The following is a 19399-nucleotide window of genomic DNA, read 5'->3' on the forward strand; positions in this document are numbered from 1 at the left end:
GCATCCCAAAGGGTCTCATTGCCCAGAACACTTTAGGAGAAAACCATGGTAAGGAATGTCGGTGGTGCCATGGGGCTTGGGCCTCTTCCTGACTAATTGTTCTTCCCTGGAGAAACACAGTATACACAGAGGCAGGGGCTTCTGAGTTATCTGAGCAGGTCTATGATTTTTTAAACTGTCAAGAGACTGTTAAGAGATTGCACACAGCCTTCTGTTTCTTTGAGAAATATTGTGAGTGCTGTTTAAAAACAAACTAAACAAAATGGAAGGGACAATAGAAGTAAAACACACTGTCCATCCTAACAAATATGATGCAATTGTTATTCTGTACTCCCCCAGTTTGGAAGGGAGTCCTCCTATGCTTAAGCTGGAGGGGTGGTCACACATGTCACCATGTTATAAACGAGCTGGGGGGGTGGTGGTGCTGGAGCAGAGGCCACGGCATTTTGTCTGGTGTGTGGGACAGCCTGGCCTTCCCCTGCAGTGCTGACTCTCGACTCTGGCCACTCTTAAGTGGATCGTACTGCCTTTGCTAGGGATCATGCTTGGCTACTGGAAAAGATACTTAAATAACAATTTTACTTCTTCACTCAAGGGTGGGTCCCAAAACTGACTCGCCTGACTTTGTCCATCTTTCCATGAGACTGTAGATACTGACCCAGTGGTTTTGTTTTCAAAGGTTTTCCTAATGAAATAATCAAAGACAGAGGGGATGGTATAGCTAGAAGGGTGGGGTTTTTTTTTTTTTTTGTAGTATTTTTTCATAATAGTGGAAAAAGTACAAAAATAAGAAAAGTCGAAAGAGGGGATTCATTAAGTGAATAAATCTATACAACAACGTACGAGGCAGTCATGAAAAACATACAGAAGGATATTTAATTTCCCTAGTAGTCTAAAAATATTGTCAAATGAAAAAAAAGTAAGTTTCAAAATTAAATGGTTACATTTTCAAAAGAGAGGAAGAGTTCTCTTCTTGACTATTTTTGTTTTTGAGGTATTCTGTAATATGTATTAATTTGTTAAACTCAGTAAAAGTTGTCTCAAGAAGAGCTCCCAGGAGGGCGTCACCTGAGAACCAATGCAGCTGCAGAAAGTCTGGAGGAACACTACCAAAACTGAGAGTTAAGGTACATTCTCTCTTAATTCCTGCTCTAGGAGCTCATTCCAGAACTTTAGCCTTTCAGACAGCTCTCTCTTGAGCAGCTGATGAGGAGACCCTTAATATAGAACATGTCCCAGGCTTGCGGCCTCCTCTGACTGCTCAGGTTACTGGGGGAGGGGACCCTTTCCTTGTCACGTTGGCCTTCAAAGGGGGTGGGGACCCATGAACACCGACAGGAACTGGCCAGGGGAATATGGATCTATTTGGAGATCCAAGAGTGAGGCGAAGACCCCTACATGCTTTCTCTCAGGAGGAGTCCACTAACCAGGAATTCAGGAAAACAGAAACAGTCCTTCCTGTGTTTTCTCCTCTTGGGTTGTGGCAGGACCTGATGTATAAGACTGTTCTCCCTCGCTCTCCTGGGCTACCTCCCCCACACTGTGCGCCCTTTCCTTGTTTCCAAGTGGAGGCATTTTCTGTGGTGGGTGGATTGCAGAAACATCAGATGGAGAAGAATGATGAAAAGGCTAAGTCAGAAAAAAATTTCAGCTGAAAATTGTTTACTCTTTGCTAGGAAATAGAGGTGGAAATAATTGACCGGATTTTGTGGCCTTCTGTTCAGTAGTCCAAACTGAACTTGGAGCTTGCTGTGAGGTATTAAAGGCTTAGTTCTAGCTTTGTGATTTTCAAGCTCGCTCCTACTCCCACGAGATCTACCTCAGAATCGGCTGGATCCAGCACCACTTTCTTTGATGAACTGAATTTATGTCGTATCTTCTCCTAAATGGAGGAAACCAGTTCTACTGGGTGAATATGGTGGTTCATTCTGACAATGCAGTCACTTTACACAGTTGGTTTAGTACAAATCTAGGCAAAAGATGCTGTGGTCACTTAAAAAGAACTTAATTTCCATACTGGAATGCTGAAGACCGGAAGGGCAGGAATTCTTTCTTAAAGAGGATTCCTCCAGCGCGGCCCATCTCAGCTAACTCTACCTACGTTCCTCCCATCTGAGCATTTCTCACGTGCCGTGATTATATTTAAGTTCCTCAGTCAAAGGAGTGCTTGTTTTCTTTTTCTCTTTTTTCTAATACACCATAGCTTTTTGGAGGGCAGATCCTGACTCTGCTATTTTCTTTCTATTCATTCATTCATTCATTCATTCATTCACACAATGCAGTGCAAGGCACCATGGGGTACCAAGCACAGGCGCCTGAGTTAGGAGACAGGCTTCTGTCAGCAGATAGTCCTCTCAGGGGGCTAGTACGGGGCTCTGGGCTTGAAGTGATCTAGTAGCTAAAGAACTAGGAGATAAGAAAGATAAATCCAGCAAATATTTTCACAAAAAACAAGATCATAGGAAGGCACAAAGAGGCTTGTGATCTTCATGTCACATTTCGCAACACTAAATAACGTCTCCCTTGACTTCGCCTGTCGCTGTGGTGAGCATCACCTCCTACCACCTGAGGCTCCCGGTGAAGACAAAGGGGAACACTTTTCTCTTCTCCATGAACTTCTTGTTGGGGGAAGCGGGACTCTGTTTTCTTAGCGTGGGTCTGTTTGGCAAGCTCCTACTCCTAGTCTTCCTCCCCACTGAACCTGACCTCCTGTCTCAAAGAAGCCTCTGTGATAAGAGGTGGGATACCAAGTCATCTAAATAAATAAACCACTGAGACAACACCAGATCCAGGAACCTCCTTGACTATACATGCAGTCCTACTTCTGCACTCCAAAGCCAAGTCCTCATTCCGAACTCAACCAAACAAAGGCAAGAACCTAAGCATCAGGTTCAGACAAGCAAACAGACCTGGTAAGAGAGGATGCTAATGCCAAGCTCGTGGTAAAGAGTGCGTCTCTCCTACTGATTGCTCCTTGAAGAAGCTCATTGTAAGTGATAGCACAGAGGACCACAGGGGAAGGGAGGGAAATCCAGAGTGGGGGAAATCGGAGAGGGAGAAGAACCATGAGAGACTATGGACCTCGAGAAACAACCTGGGGGTTCTGGAGGGGAGAAGGGTCACAGGGGGGCTGCGGGTAACAGGGTGATGGGTATTGAGGAGGGCACGTGCTGTGATGAATCCTGGGTGTCATATGCAACTAATGAATCACTGAACACTACATCAGACACTAAGTATGTACTATACGGTGGCTCACTGTACATAGTAAAAAATAAAAAAGAAGAAGAAGAAGGTCATCAGCTCTCATCTGGTTGCCCTAAGCACTGCCCAGCATCAGTGCAAACTACAAAATAAAGCTCAGTAGGTGGGAAGTCCTCTGTGCTTTGAACTCCGAAGCTTTAGAACTCTGAAGCAGGTCCTCCTAAAAGCCCCATGGGGCATTTTCTTCTTTTTGGGGGGGGATGGATAAAAAACATAAAATTTACTATCTTAACCATTTTAAGTGTACAGTACAATCGTGTTTACCAAATGCACACTGTTGAGCAACAGATCTCTACAACGTTTTCATCTTGTGAAACCGAAACCCTGTGACTATTGAACCAGCTCCCCTTCCTCCTCACTCCCCATTCCTGGAAACAACCATTATATTTTCTGTTTCTAAGACTTGACAACTTAGATAGCTCACAGAGGTGGAATCATAAGATAGTTGTCTCTCGTGCCTGGCTTACTCCGCTTCGCGGACTGTCCTCAATGTTAATGCAGGGTGTAGCACGCAACAGAAAGTCTTTCTTTTTAACGATTGAATAATATTCCATCGTGTGTCTATGCCACCTTGTCTTTACCCATTTACGTTGCCTGATGGTCACCTGGGCTGCTTCTGCCTCTCGGCTATGGTGAAGAGTGCTGCCCAAAACAACGATGTGTGAATACCTCTTTGACATCCCATTTTCAATTCTTTTGGATCTAGACATGGAGAAGTGAGGTTGCTGGATCATATGGTAGCTCTGTTTTTTATTTTGTCAAGGAATCTCCATACCATTTTCCATGGTAGCTGTACGACCCACAGAATGAAGGTTCTCATTTTCTCACCTCCTTGCCAATGCTTGTTCTTTTCCTTTCTTTTCTCTTTTTATCGTGGCCATCAGACAGGTGTAAGGTGCCCTCTCGTGGTTTGGATTTGCATTTCCCTGATGATGAGTGAGGCTGAATATCTTATCCCATGCCTGCGGGCCATTTGTACATCTTTGTGGCCTAACCAGAGCATCTGGGGCTTTCTGGATGGAGCCTGTAGGTGTCCTACAGCTTTGGATGTAGCAACATGGGGACTCAGTTTTCCTGTATTTGACAACTGAGAGGCAACCAACAATATTTACAAGTGGGGTAAGCAGTAAGATTGTTTTGTGTGTGGGCATCGCCTCATATTTCACTTGGAAAACAAGCTACTTTATTGATTGCTCTATGCCCAGGGATAATAAGCTCTTGAGGGAAATAATGGGAAAGTCCAACTGAACAGATACATTTCACTTGGAAAAGATAATCTTTCTCCCTTCTGGCATTTTGTATGAAAAAAGAGAGATATCGTGGATATAGAAGGAGATGTGAAGAATTCCTACTCCTTGCTTTCTCTGTATAAGTGAATTTTCATAATGAATGACAAAATGACCCAATTCATTTTTCGAAGGCACTACGTTAACAAGAGATAATCTTTTACCAGAAACACCTTGTGTATGAAAGCAACTCCGAGTAGTCATGTAAAAGATGATTGTATCTATACATTAGAGTTGGGATTATGAGGGACACTGTGTCACTGCTCACCTGTCACAGGAGAGCAGGGAGATGACACAGAACCTGGGGCAGGCAATGAGGGAAATTCTGTATTCTTATTCTCCTTTCCTGGCCTTCCTCTCACTGCCAATTTTCTGTGCTCTTCCCTGGCGACCTCTGGGTTTTCTCTGGGTTTGGTCTTCCCTGGCAACTGCCCTCTGGGTTTTACCTGCCGGAGACGTACTCATCTGCGTATTGTGAATCACCATCTGAATCTCTTACAATCCCATATGCCTTCTCCCGCCCCCAGATTAGTTCACTCACATTACTTTCATTTCTAGTACTTGAAGGCTTCATGTAATCGGACTCTATCCTTGTACAGGTAAGATAACTGAGGCCCTGAGGAGTTAAGTAATTCTTGAAAGGTCACCTGTCTTGTTAATGGCATCTTTTCTGAATCTTCCCATTTCTTTTTCCTGGCAGTGGCTCTGCCATCTTCCCCAATACTTAAGATCTTACCTTGGGATGATTTTTGAGTCCTCCCTAATTTTTATTCCCTTTACACCATCCGTTACCAAGTCTTAAAGATTCTCTTCAAGATTCTTGATAGTGTCAACTCTCCTGTATTTCATTTTGATTGTTTTCAGCACCTCATTAACCCATCTCTGCATTTCTAGGTTACTGGGATAGCCTCTTTATCTGATTTACCTCCTTATCTGATCCATCAGTAATTCACAACTCTGACTACTCAAAGCACTGACCTGGGGCACATAAAAAAAAAAAATTACAGCATACCTGAGCCTGCCCTCCGCCCATCGCAATCACTCCCTGCTGCACTGCCAACGGCTGAACTGGTTTGGAGAGAAGGCTCTATGGGTAATTTTTACATGTAAGTTTCCCAGGTATTTCTGATGGGTAGCTAAGATTGAAAATGCTTTGAAAACAAAACAAAACAAACTCTTTCTATAATGTTCTCTGTTGTCCCTAAAAATACTTAGCCACGTCGGTGTGCTGCTCAAGAACCTTCTGTGCCTCCTCATTGCCATTGGTTTTCAGACACTGGCCTCTTTCAATCATTCAGAACTCTAGCACTTTTGCTCCCTCTACTTTTCAGAAGGGATCCTATACTCTAGTCACTTGCTTCTTAGCATCAAAATCATCTCCTATAGTGTCCTATTTCTGTTTCAGATTGTAGGGCCCTTTGAGTTCCCAAACCCTCTGATTCCTCAAAGATTATCTCATGACTGGTTTCCTTCAAGGAGCCCTGACTGACTATTGTGGTCATTATTTCCTGCTCTTGTCTCAAACTCCCTTGTCATTTGGGTTTTTACTGTCTTATATTTGTTCCAAGTGAGTATTTGTAGCTCTTTAATGAAATGGAGAGCTCCTGAAGGGGAGGGAGAGACAATGCCACATTTTTTTTTTTCCTGTAGCCTCCATAGCATCCAAACATGTCTGACACATATCATAAAATAGGTCCATTTGGTTGAACTTGATATAGAGCCGGAAGGCTAGACAAAGAGCATAGAGAGTTTTTCCGAATGGGCCCCCTTTTCACAGCAGGAAGGTAGGCACATAATCCCACACAGATAGACCTAACATTAGCTTCTGTTTCACAGTGCCCCGAAGTCTCTAGGAGACTATGATACATGACGCTTCCTTAACAAAGAAGCAACTCCAGAAGGTTAAACTACAATTTGTAACAGCAACACAGGTTAGAACTACAGTTTGAGAGAAAACACCTCTAGAAACAATAAAACTTAGATTAACCAGAAACAATTGCCTGGAACATCAATTAGCCAGTTTTCCTCTATTCCGCTCTTAACGGAAAGAGATATGGTAAGAAAACAAGCAGGCGGGCAGGAGTTTAGGAAAACCACAGGCACCACCAGCACAGCAATGAAAATCCGGTTTGGGTTGAGACAACCAGTGGAGATTTGGGACATCGTCCGAAGTCCTCTGCAAAAGCTATCTACAAAAACTATCTTCAAAAGCTCATGTTGAAATTTGCTGTCAGAATAACAACTTCGTGATAGTGCAAGACTCTTAGTCATTCATTCATTTACTTGTTCACTCTGTAAAGCACCGTATTAACCCGGGGTGATAACCAGTATTTGAATTCTATAAAGGGGAGGAAGGATGGGGATATCGATAAATCTGTTGTCACTATAAAGGGCTGTGGGATTTCAGAGGACCTGGGAAGTAACTCAAGTTACTTCTAACTGGTGAACTTGGGGAAGGATTCGTGGAAGGGGCAGACTTTGACCCGGTTCTTAAAGGAGGACATGATTTGGGAAAAGGATTTCTCAAGCCAAGGGAATAGCATGTGCCCAACCATGAATGTGGGAATATAGGACAGTGTAGCTGGAGCACAGAGATGAAACAGGCTATTGTGGGAGATAAGAGAGAAGACTGATTTGGGTAGGGCCAAATCAGGGATGGCTCTGGGGACTAATTTAAGGGTGTGTGTGTGTCTGTGTGTGTAAAAGGTCTTTGAGTGGGGCAGTCCTTAAGGACAGTCAATTGCTCTGGCATTGATGAGCTGGGAAGATTGGCCATAGCAGTACAGAAACAGGTAAAAGGCTATTTAATCCTGTGGAATAGGCCTGAACTGGAGTACAATGACAGTAGGAATGGTGGAGAGGGCCCCATGAGAAATGACAGACATCAAATCACTCCCACTTGGGAACCGGAGACAGACAATAGATGACAGATAGACAGATAGATGAGTGAGAAGGCAGTTGAGATCGTTTTGAGCTGGATGACAAAGAGGATTGATGGTCCCTTAATTAATAAGGGATTCCAGAGGAGGAGTATTTTCAGGAGAAAGATCATAAATATAAATTTGAATACACAAATGTGGGGTATCCGGCTAGAAATGTCTAACAGGCAGTGGGACGTTTCAGGGTGGGGTTACGGAATGAAGCCGGACATGATGAAACAGAAGTGAGTCTCCAGCACAGTAGTGACAGGTGGAACCATGGGGGTGAGTGAGACCCCGAGGGAAAAGTTGGGGAGGGGGGTTACTAGATGGGAAGGGAGTTGAAGGATACCCTGGAGGGCCAGTCAAGGCAGTAAGAGAAAAATCCAGCTACTATACTGATCAGTAGTGTTAACTCTTATAGGGAGGCCCAAGAAGTTGAAGGATGCCATCAGTCCCCAGGCTTCCTTAGCATGGCGGGACCAGTGATCATGGAGGGGATACTTTTGCTGGAGTCTTAAGGACGGAATCCAGATTTCAAAGGGTAAATATGTCCCCAGAAAGGGAAATTAAGCAGAGCACGCTTGTTTTGAAAATATTTTGTACATCAATGCAGGAATATAACACATTTATACATACATACATAATACATTTGAGAATGATTTTAACGAGTGTGATTCAAGAGTATTTTTCTATAAACAATGAGCACCATGTTTTCCTTAAACATTCTCCACATACAGAGTTCCCTTAGGGGAGAAACAACATCATTTGTCTTGGTACACTGCCTATCCCTGTCCTCCAGAAAAAACCAAAAAAACAACAACAAAAAAACAACAGAAAAACTGGGTCTTTATCCCAAGACCGGATCTAAGTAGGAGCTGAAGTTTTCTGCCATCTCAGTAGTGGATTCCTAGTGTGGCCCAGAATGCGGGGAACCATGTGGGGAACAGTGTGGGGAACCGTGTGGGGGCCCTGTGGTGAGGTTCACGGGGAGCAGGGCATGAAGGCCATTTCCCACCCACAACCCTCACAAGAAAGCTACCGTCTGAATGCTATGCACCCAGCATTGTGCTAAATCAGGCAGCAGAGTGGGCTCTAGTCCCTGACCGTCTTTCTTCCCACTCTTTTCCTAACCCTGCCCTCAGCCCATTTTGGGGCACAGCAACAGCTTTTTGTTACTTCCGTCGAAGGAATGCTTGGATTGTCTCCAGAATCTATTTTCAGTGTGCTATTCCCAACCTCACTCCCCCAAGTCTGGTCCTTTCTTCATTTGCCTCCACCTTTACAGTAACGTTTTAACTGCCTCCAGTTTCTTATAAAATCCACATAAACAGTATTAGAGACTATTTCCAAACATGGGTATTTTCACCATTCCACTCAAACAAATTTTCAGCGACATCTGATTATATAAAATCTGAATTCCTTTGCTTGGCATACAAGACCGTTTCTAACTGAACCTGCCTTCGTGTTTTTTCCCTTACCGCCGCCCGTCTCTCGATTCGCCTGTGCGATGGCTCTTCTGAACACACTCCCTGGCTTTGGTCGAATTGTTTCCTCTGCCTGAAACGGCTTTACTTCTAGCCCACGCTGGTGAAACCATGCTTGTCGCTCAAGGCGTAGCTATAATGTCACCTCTGGGGTAGAGCAGAACCTTCCACAACTCTGCTAAGCAGGATTAGGATATTGTCTCCTTTGGGTTCTTATCGTTTCTTCGCTGTTTGCTCCACTGCCTGGTTTTCTCCCTGTCACACCTACTTGCTTATGAACACAAAGGCAGAGACTCTCTCATCATCTTTATATCCTAGCACCGAGTCAGATGCCTGACAGATGCTGGTGGGACTGGACAGAAACCACCGAGCCCTCTTGTGTTTCTGTTTTTGGCCGGGGCTGGGGAATCGGTTGATTCCGGTCCCCTCACCTTCATGGATTTCAGATAGCTGACGTAAATTAAATGGCAAGCATATAGCTGTCTTTTGTCAGAAACACAGATCTATATCTCTTTATACCACAGTCAAGGGACTGGATTTCCCTAATAATTATTCCGTGGCTTTATATCTTTTCCAGTAAATTGGAGTTTTTTCCTTTTTGCTCTGATTCAGGCCTCCCCTGATCAATAACATCCTTGAGAGACAGACACTTTAGAGAAATGATACATTTAAAACTTATGTTTCTTTTTTTTTTTAAGACATCCTCAAGGAATGACTGCAACAGTGTGTGTGTGTGTGTGTGTAGTACTTATAATGCTTATGTTAATATAAAAGTATTTGGTAAGGAGTTGTTTAGCAATAGGCCAATCAAATAATTCCCTTAGTGAGTAATATTATCTTTCATGTTAAATTTAAACCAATCCTGATGGCAATCAGCAGGGTTATAACAGTTGGAAAATATGTTTCAGGAAAAATTCAGAGAGCCAGCTTAAAAGACTTTGGCGGTGAGATGCTTGGCCATGCCTGTGGCAGCATGAATGGGGTCCCATCACACCCAAACTGAGAAACACGCCAGTCTGGCTCCTGCTTGCGTGCCTAACTGTGGGGACTGAAAAGTCAAACTGACATTTTAAAATCACAGTTCTACCTATTAAATTGTGGCTGAAGCCACCAGCCCCCTGCAGGATCTGACAGTGGCAACATGGGCCGCTCTAGGGATGTGTTTGAGGGGTGAAAAGTTGCCTGAACCATATTTGCAAGGCTATCATCTATATTCTGCTTTATTTATGTATAGGGTATTTTTTTTTTTTCCTGTAAGACTTTTTTTAAAAATGTTAGGCTAAAAAACAGACAAGTGGAGAATAGTCATTTTGAAAGAGTGGTAAATGTTGTTCAGATACAAAGTTATGCCTACTTTTTAAAAAATGTCACAAGTAGTGTTTCTTTTCCTTCTTTAAATTTGGTGTGTCACTGAGCATGGGGAGAGGAAAGTGAGCAGCTAGCTGCCACAGGGCAGCCCGGGGAGATATCGTGATGCCAGGAGGAGTTCAGAGATCCCAGGGCTTGGATGTTTGGCAACTGTGGCTTTCTTTTCATCAGGGGCCAAAGGGGTGCTCTGGGTTGGAGCCGTTGGAACTTGGGCCAAGAGGAAATCAATGTAATTATTTGTACCAAAGCCTAGGGAGGATTTTTGGAAGTGTGTGAAGCAAAACTTGGCTGGTGCTGCCTCTGCTGGGTCCTCCCTATCTTTCCTTCCTGCTGGGGCCATTCTGGGCTGGAATTTGGTGCATCCCAAGTGCTTATGAACCCACAAATCCTATCCTTATCACTTGTGAGGTCTCAGCTAGGTGTTTTCCAGAGCTCTAGCAGTAATTAGACAAGCTACTATGAAAGAAAAAGCATTATACATCAGTTACAAACAATGCAAAACCAAAGCTCATTAGAGAAAGATAATATTCATGCAGATTTTACAAACCGTGTCTTTAGGGTGGCCCAATAAGTAGAAATATGGGGACCCATGCTTGTCACTTTTCATGCACATGGAGAGACTGGAAGGTACCATTCCTAAAGGAAGGGGAGGAACAGCCTAGGACCAATCATTAGAATTAACAGAACCAGTGACAAAGATATATTATTACGGTTAGAGTCAAGATCGCTTAGTATGTTTAGAGCAGCTGAATACAAATTATCTAGGCAGTAAGAATAAAGACTTTAAGTAGAGCTACCCCTGTTGAGCATGCAGCAAGTGAAATTAGTGATAGACTAAGCTACATGTGTATTCCAAAAGTAGATTTTTCTCAAAATACTGAGGGCATCCTGAGGCGCTTTTGGGAGACACAGATGTTAACAAAAAATTTGAAATGGCCGTATCAGAGTTTTTGCAGAATTTTCCCATAACGATGGGATGTTTTTGTGCTATTGGTTGTCATTTGAGAATCAGTCACAGTAATCATTTCCACATTTTGAAACATCAAAAAAAGAAAGATAGGGCATGCCCACGTTCATGTCTCTGTTTCCGCCAATAATCTCGTACTTTCTCCTAGCTCCCCTCACCTCTGACAATCTACTTCTTTAGAGTCAAGGCTCACAGTTGACTTGCTGAGTGTAGTTGTTTTCTGGGAAAGAAACAAAGCAGGAGGAAGAACTGTGGCGATGCCTTGCGTGTTCGACTCTGGGCTATACTCACCTGTCCCAGGGCCGAGGGCCATGCCCTGAAACCAGCCTCTCGGCGGCTCCCTTACTTTGTGTCTCTCTCAGCTCTTGGGCTACAGTTCTTTATCTACACGTAGGCAGGTACTAGAAAGTCAGGAGTGCCCAAATCAATAATCTCCAAGAGACAGACCCCAGGAGATGCAGCAAGGACCACCCCCCCACCCCACCCCGCCCGCTGCTGTGTTTCTTTCAGCTCCGCACAGCAGGAGGGATGGGCAGACCAACACGAGGTTAATGTGCTCAGAACAACTTGATCCACGCAGCTCATGCGTTCTGGAGCCTGATGTACTCCTTGCTGGCATATACTGATGATATGCCCGTCTAAATGCCTAACTTGCTCCCCACGGGGAGCCTGACTTTGGCAAGTGGAATGGGACCACACTCTACAGAGGTTTCCGGCTCTGCCTCCTGGAGTGTGTTTCGGGGCATGGTGTGTGTCTCAGAGAAGGGAGACAAAGGTTGAGCATGAACACCTCAAGGTTAAATGGAAAGCAGACCCTCTCTGTGGTAAGAAAACTGAAGCTTAACTATGGGCGTGAGCAATGGAAATTACATTTCAGGCCTTATTAATTGAGTTTACCATTTAGCTCTGCCAAGATGCCAGTAATTGTGTGCAAAAAGAATCAAGCTGGTTTTGTGTCACACTGAGAAGGCTCTCATCAGGTTTTAAACGTGACCTTTACTGGGCTTGAAAGATACATGTGCTAGAAAACCTCATGGACAGACGTTCAAAGAAAAGAACCCGGAACACGGTGGGAATGAATTGCCACGGAGACTGGGGTAGAAACTGCAGTGGAAAAGGAAAAATGGAGAGTCGCACGCTGGCCTACTAAGCGCACTGACATGTGGATGTGTGTGTGTGTGTGTGTGTGTGTGTGTGTGTTCAGTCCTAACACCCGGTAGCCTGCTGAGGCCAGAGTTACTACATGCGAGACAGCGCACATCTTTGTATACAAGTATAAAAGCAAGTCATCCCGTGAGCAAATGTCTGAGCCACGGACAGTTAACAGCAATTTAGTCAGGACTAAGTGTGCATTTTTTATTCTGTTAAAAAAGCCAAAAACAAACAAACGAAACGGAACCCAAAGAGCACACTGAAAAATGTGAGTGATTCTTAATTAGAGATCTTGCTGTAGTTAGAACACATAATTCAAGAGCGGACCAAGGCATTATACAGTCTCATCTTTGGTCCTAATGGAGGGAATTCGGTTAAAAGGAAATGTTGGGAGGTCTTTTTCAGAACAGGACACTGCAGCAGTCTTATCTTTGAGCAAGGCTGTAGGCACTTTCTCTACTAACAAAAATCGGCCTTCGTGGACTCACTCTTTCTTCCACTAGGCTCTGCCACAAAAGGATCTTTTAAAAAAAGAAAGCTTGAAATTTACTTGGAGACTCTATGGCTGTTGGTTATGGCAGTTGGCTGGGCCTACCCAAGAATTTGTCTTAAGGTACTAGATACCACTTTTAGTACCTGGAGAGCAGGGTTTTGTTGGCAAACTCCTTTACAGGAATCAAAAACCTTCTGTATCAGCTCTTCTTTGAGACAAGAGAAAAGTCAGACAGTGGGTGGAAAATAATTTTGGCATTTAGCACCCACTTCACAATGGGTGCTAGTGATGGGTTTGAAACTTGAGCCTAACTATGCCTCTCCAGGATGGGTTCCTGGAGGCACTGGAATATTTACAGTTTCTGACCTGCACGTGACCAATAACTTGAGTATTTGGGAATTGAGGGAGGTCAGACCTCAAAGGCTAAATTGGTTCTTCTTGGTAGATTTCTTGGTTACTGTGTGTTCTAATATATTTTATATTTAGTTTTTTATTTTTAAAGATTTTATCTACTTATCTGACAGACAGCGATCACAAACAGGCAGAGAGGCAGGCAGAGGGCGGGAAGGGGAAGCAGGTTCCCCATTGAGCAGAGAGCCCAACGTGGGGCTCGATCCCAGGACCCTGAGATCATGACCCAAGCTGAAGGCAGAGGCTTAACCCACTGAGCCACCCAGGTCCCCTCTAATATATTTTATCAGAGGCTTAAATGCCTAACAAAGTGAGGACTTGAGGAAGGAGATCCTACAATATATCCTTAAAGAGAAAATCGTGTGTTGGAAATCACATGAGGGTATCCAAAAAACAAAACAAAACGAAACAAAACCCAATATTCATTACAGTCCATGGTTCTCAATAAAACAAGGTGAAGAAATGAGCTTTCATTCTTGTCCTAAAAATACTCAAAATAATAAATGAGGGTCCGGCTGAACAGTGGAGAGAGGAATGTCAGAGCTGCGTATTCTTTAAGGAAACTTCTGCCTCTGACTCCGCGAAATGGGAAACTCATAGGGAGCGTCACAGACCATTTCTGGGCTCACTCACATGCTGCAGAGAGCAGTCTTGAGCCTTTCTAGGCAGGAAGCAGCCTGTCCTCTGCATGATGCAGCCCGGAGTTCTGCCTCACAGCCTGTCCTCTTCCTCCTGTCTGCCTCAGTAGAGGTGTACAGGAGTGATTTGTGGAACCTTTCATGGAAAAGGAAGATACACTCAACCATGAATGTCAGAAGCTGAAATTAAATTTCATAATTTATTATTGAAGCAAGCTGCCTTTTGCCCTATTAAAAATGCAGGCGAATTAGTGCAAAGGCTATGAGAACCACTTAAAGCTCCCATAAACATGGTCTCCGAGGAAGAAACGAAGGAAATGAAGACCCTCCCCTGGTCTTTTCTTGTGGGGGCACAGCAGCACCCTCAGGATGTGAGGTCACAGTGCTCTGGGCTCCCTGGGGCTGACAGCCACAGGAGGTTGGCAGGGATGCTTAGCAAATTTGCCAGATGAAGTTTGGGTTTACTAACTTAGAATTTAGAAGAATTTAGACAAGGTCTAAACAGAAATTCACCTACATTCAGTGAGTCCTTTCTTCAGAAAATGTCTGAAGTGTGGGTAGAAATATTACAAAGGAAATGCTTAACCAACTGAAGAAGCCAAGGACTTGTTGAGGATCCTTAATTTTAGAAGCGCTTATTAAATTCCACAAGTAATTAATAAAACCCACTTCAAGATTTTCACTAGAGCTAGTCCTTGAAGACCTTTCCATCTGTCACCAGTCTGTTGGAAACCATGTCTCCTTCCTAGACTTCAGCTCCCTCAGAGCTGGGACTATAGCTTGGACCGTAGAGACTTGCCCATTGTAGGTGCCCAGAAAAATCCTCCTTGAGTTAAGGGAGTAGTAATGACATGAATTAATGATATCAGTTACAGGACTGTCTCACGTGGACTAGTTAGTAGGGGCATACTGCCTGTAGTTTATGCTTGTGTGATCCAAGGGAAGAAAGCCTTTGCTGAACTAATAACTATAAGCAAGAATATAAGAGTATGCTTGGAATGTTAACTTGTCACTGTATATTCCTTTTTATTTTAAAGTTTTTATTTTAACCCCCCCGGGGCTCAGCACCTGTTTCCCCATCCCCCACCCTGCCTCCCTTCTGGTGGCCACTGCTTTGTTCTCTAGAGCTAAGAGTCTATTTCTCTCTCATTTTCCTTTGCTTGCTTGTGTCTTAAATCCCACTTATGAGTGAAGTCATATGGTGTGTGTCTTTCTCTGACTGATTTATTTCACTTAGCATAATATACTCCAGCTCCATCCATGTCCTTACAACTGCTCAAGGTACATTCCTGAAGAAGAATAAACAAATAAACGTTGCCTATTGCCATATAAATAGAGACCAGTTCTGCTTAATCCAATGCTCTGATAGGTTGAGTGTACGTCGTCGTGTGTATTTCTGATGAAAGGCAGTCTTTAACTAAACAACTGTTTGCCCCATTCATTTCTTTAACGAGTTCCTGACTCGTATCTTTCCTCTCCGTACTTCATGCAGTTTTATTATACTTCTAAAATGAAAACAGTCCCATTTAACCAAAGACCTGTGATCCAGTCAAAACCCATTAAAGACACTAACTCTGGAAATGGAAGGGTAGGTAGAAATCAAATCCACAGACTGGCTCTTTCTTTCCCTTGGTGTGGGCATTTGGTGTTCGTTGTCGCCGGGACACCTAGATGAAGAGAATTCTGCCTCCTCCTTGTAACCCTGCGTGGCCTCCTAAGACCACTGAGTCTCCATTTGCTAGTGGACTCCCTTCACCACTGTAGTCGGAAAGACTGGTTCTGTTGCCTTTTAAGGGAATAAACAGGCTAGACCACTAAGACTCGAAAGCGTATTTCTGTTTTGCTTTATTTTGATCCGATCTGAATGGCGAATACTACCAGGGGAAAGGCCCAAGTTGGAGTGAACTGCTCGATTTTGACTTCACCTCTGGCTCTGTGGCTCGGTGTCTAAATCAAGGGAGGGCTCACCTCTGTTCTTTGAATGCTAATGAAGGACACCTGTGTTTTAAGGCAGGGCACTAATTTGTATAATTTATTCCTGAGCAGAATTAGAACCACGGCATGTGACTTCTTCTTTCTTAACCTTCTTAGATTTAATTCAAACAGCAACAACCAGTGTTAAGGAGGGCGCTACTTTTGAGGCATCATCTCTGGATTCATTTCTCAGTATGGTGGAGTGAAATTTCCTTATTCCTGCCAGTTGTTGAGATGCGTGTCAGGGGAGGGGGAGCTCACACTTCCCGGGGAGTTTATAATCAACAAATTCTTATCCTAAGGACTAGAGTAGAGTTGAAGTATCCATCTCCTTCAAGGACTTAGCTATAAAAGCAACGTCTTCAAAGCCCTTATCACTTGCCGACTCCCCCTGCATCTGCTCGACAGCCTGTGTGCAGCCCTGACTTCTGTGGCTACATTTGCTGATTTATGCCTCTTACTTGGCTGGGCTGTTGTGTGACGATTAGTCTTGCGGTAATTATGGATGGCATATTTGCAGCATATTTATTCCTTTCCTCGGCTCACTTGGATTCACACTGATTTTGTTTAGTCAACAATCTGCCAGATTACCCTTGGAATTTTTTTTCTTTCAATTGTACCTGGGCTTACTTATCTCCCTGTCACAGATCACCTTAGGAACTCAGCATAAGAGTTTCCTACTTCTCTTGATTGAGATCTGCTTTCCCGTGGTCCATGTGGCCAAATGTCCAGATAAGGGTCTTGCTTCAGAGCTGTTATGAATTCTGAATTCGACAGGTAGCAGAGGGAGGGCTGGTGGCTATCGCTTAAAACCCTGGTAACAGGCTGTTTGTTGTCGATCTCCTACTCTTCAAAGCTCACTCTCTCAGGCTGGATTAAGTCTACATGGCTCCCTAGCAGGTTATGTCTCCTATAGATTCTGACAACTTCCTTTAATCGTCTTCTAAAGATGGATCTTTTGCTACGTGTTGGATATTAAAAGGCAAATAAAGGGGAAAAAATAGGATTAAACTCATAGTACATGGAAAATTCAGTGTTCCTGTGATGAGGGTACATCTGGACAAAATGGATTATCTTCTTGGTTATATTTACTGGTTATCTCAGGCATTTTCTTTTGCTGTTCCGGCTTCCATTACTTGGTTTTGTAACAGAGCTCCCCTTGCCAGCATCATTAAAATGCACTCTTTTATTGTGGACAAAAGATTCGGCTTCATGATATAGTCTAACTGGTGCTGGAGGAATTAGGTTGCTCTTCAGCTGTGGGCACCCCTTTTAAGCTGGGGTCATTTGTAAGCTCCATGACGGTGGCTGCTTCTTTGGCTTGCTTCCTGGGACAGGAAAGAGTTGGCGTGGCAGCCGTGAGATGGCTGCCCTGTCTTCAGAAAGATCTGCTTGCAAGGTTGGCCTCCAGGACTTTGACCATAAACTGTCTCCTACACTAATATACACCCTTCCCTAAAGGATAAGGGTATCTCCTGTGCAACTGTGCAGACAACACAGTATATGCTGATGACCTGCCTTTCTTCTGGGAGTCCAGAATTTTGGTATGTGCTCGTGAAGTGTGCCTGCTTGAGTAGCATAGTATAAATCCTGGTGCCAGGTTCTAATGAGCTTCTCTGGGCGACAGTATCACACGTTTATTACTGTGTTTTTGTTGCTGGGGAAGAGGGCTCTCTGGGTGACCCCTCATGAGAAAAACGGAGAGGGGGAGGGAGAGAGAGAATAAGGAATCTTGCACCTGGATTCCTCAAATTTTGCCTGATAAATCTTAGCTGTGAGTACAACTCTATTCTGTGCCCTGGGAGTCTTTCTAGTAGATCTCTGAATGTGGGGTGGTCTTGGGGACCCCATTAGTTGCTATGAGATTCCAGAAATATCACTTGATGGCATTATCCCCAGAGATGCTGGTCTGATCCCTAACCTTCTTGGTTGCTCATGCAAATCCAGGCATCTTTCAGCTTAGATGCTAATGTTTACTTAGTTTGTGATTATTCTTTTACTTCCCTAAAGGAGATCGCTCTGTTCTATTAAATTGGATATTTTGTGACATAATCTTTAAAATTAATTTACAGTCAAAATCTATATCAGTCTAACTTCAACAGTAGCCGACAAACTCTAACCATTGGCAATCATGATTTAATGTTACATTTTAGAAGAACAGATTTAGAAGAAATTCTGCAAAATGACAGGAATTAACTGTATTGATGACTGGGCCCTCAAAACTGTGTTCAGATGTTTAACAAACTCTATGTTTGTTAAATTCAATCTTAACCAGGTATTCTCAGGTGATGTTAAGAATTAAAGGGATCATGCTGACATGATGTTGAATTTTCGTCTTGTCCCCAAAACACATTTTTAGTTTTTTCTTTTAAGATGCTTTAAGGCAGCCTCATATGTGGGCATCACAGTTTGAGTGATGCTGCCAGTTGGTCAACAATAATGTTCTAACTGCTCACTGTAGACGAGCTGCTGAAAAGATGTACCCAACAGGGATTCTAGAACAGAACAGACAGCTCTGGGTAGCCATGTGGTTCAGATTAACTTTTCAAAGATTAACTTGTTAGGACCTAAGAGTAATACTGAACGGACATTCCGTGGCTCAGATAACAGGTCTTGCTGTGGAATGAAGGATACCTTTAAAATAAGGTATTTTTTAAAAGAGCTTTACCCATCTTTTTTTTTTTTTTTTAGGATATCATTTATTTATCTGACAGAGAGAGAGAGAGAAAGACAGCGAGAGAGGGAACACAAGCAGGGGCAGAGGAAGAGGGAGAAGCAGGGCCCCCACTGAGCAGGTAGCCTGACATAGGGCTCGATTCCAGGACCCTGAGATCATGACTTGAGCTGAAGGCAGATGCCCAAGGACTGAGCCACTCAGGTGCCCCTAAAGTAAGGTATTTTTTAGAAGTGACAAACTGTCATAGGTCAGTTTCATATTACTGGATTGTTTAGTTCTCTGGGGTGCAAAAAGTCACTCTATTCCAAGAGTAGGATTCTTTACAAAGGGATTAGCACCAGTGCTACTTAACAGGATCAGGCCTGTCCTTATTGCTAATATTAATATTTAAACATATATTATTAGATCCAGATATTAAGGATGGGAACCTGGGATGAAGTCTTTCTTGGGGCATTGAGCCAAGCCTACAAAAACTTCTCAGTGCTTTCCTTAGTTGAGTACTTGCCAGTGCTTTTGGGGTTTTCCAAGATCCCGAAAACAAAGTTTTTGAGGGCATTTGAATTCATTTATTTCAACTGAACTCAAGACTATCCTGCACCATTAACTAAGGAAGTGTTCAATTATTTGGTAGTTAGGCAAGTTTCCCATGATTAAGGTAAGCATAATTAGAGAGGGAAAAGTGTTATTTAGAGAGAGAGAGAAAGTGTGTGTGTGTGTGTGTGTGTGTGTGTGTGTGTGTGGTGTGGGGGGATAGGGATGAAAGCTAG

The 19399-nt window shown here is 43.5% G+C and overlaps 1 protein-coding gene across 5 annotated transcripts in view; it reads right to left on the reverse strand.

Annotated features, from left to right (window-relative positions):
- MAGI2 (membrane associated guanylate kinase, WW and PDZ domain containing 2) overlaps positions 1-19399 on the reverse strand; it is a 1343119-nt gene that overhangs the window by 51609 nt on the left and 1272111 nt on the right. Inside the window, exon 21 of one of the 5 annotated variants that reach the window (XM_045089716.1) lies at positions 10868-10956. The exons of the other annotated variants lie outside the window; for them this stretch is intronic. Coding sequence (XP_044945651.1) covers positions 10868-10956 — 89 coding nt within the window. The remainder of the gene's footprint in view (positions 1-10867; positions 10957-19399) is intronic. 5 annotated transcript variants of the gene reach the window in all.

This window comes from Mustela putorius, unplaced genomic scaffold (genome assembly GCF_011764305.1).
Source record: "Mustela putorius furo isolate JIRA1106 unplaced genomic scaffold, ASM1176430v1.1 tig00003845_pilon_pilon_pilon, whole genome shotgun sequence".
NCBI lineage: Eukaryota > Metazoa > Chordata > Mammalia > Carnivora > Mustelidae > Mustela > Mustela putorius.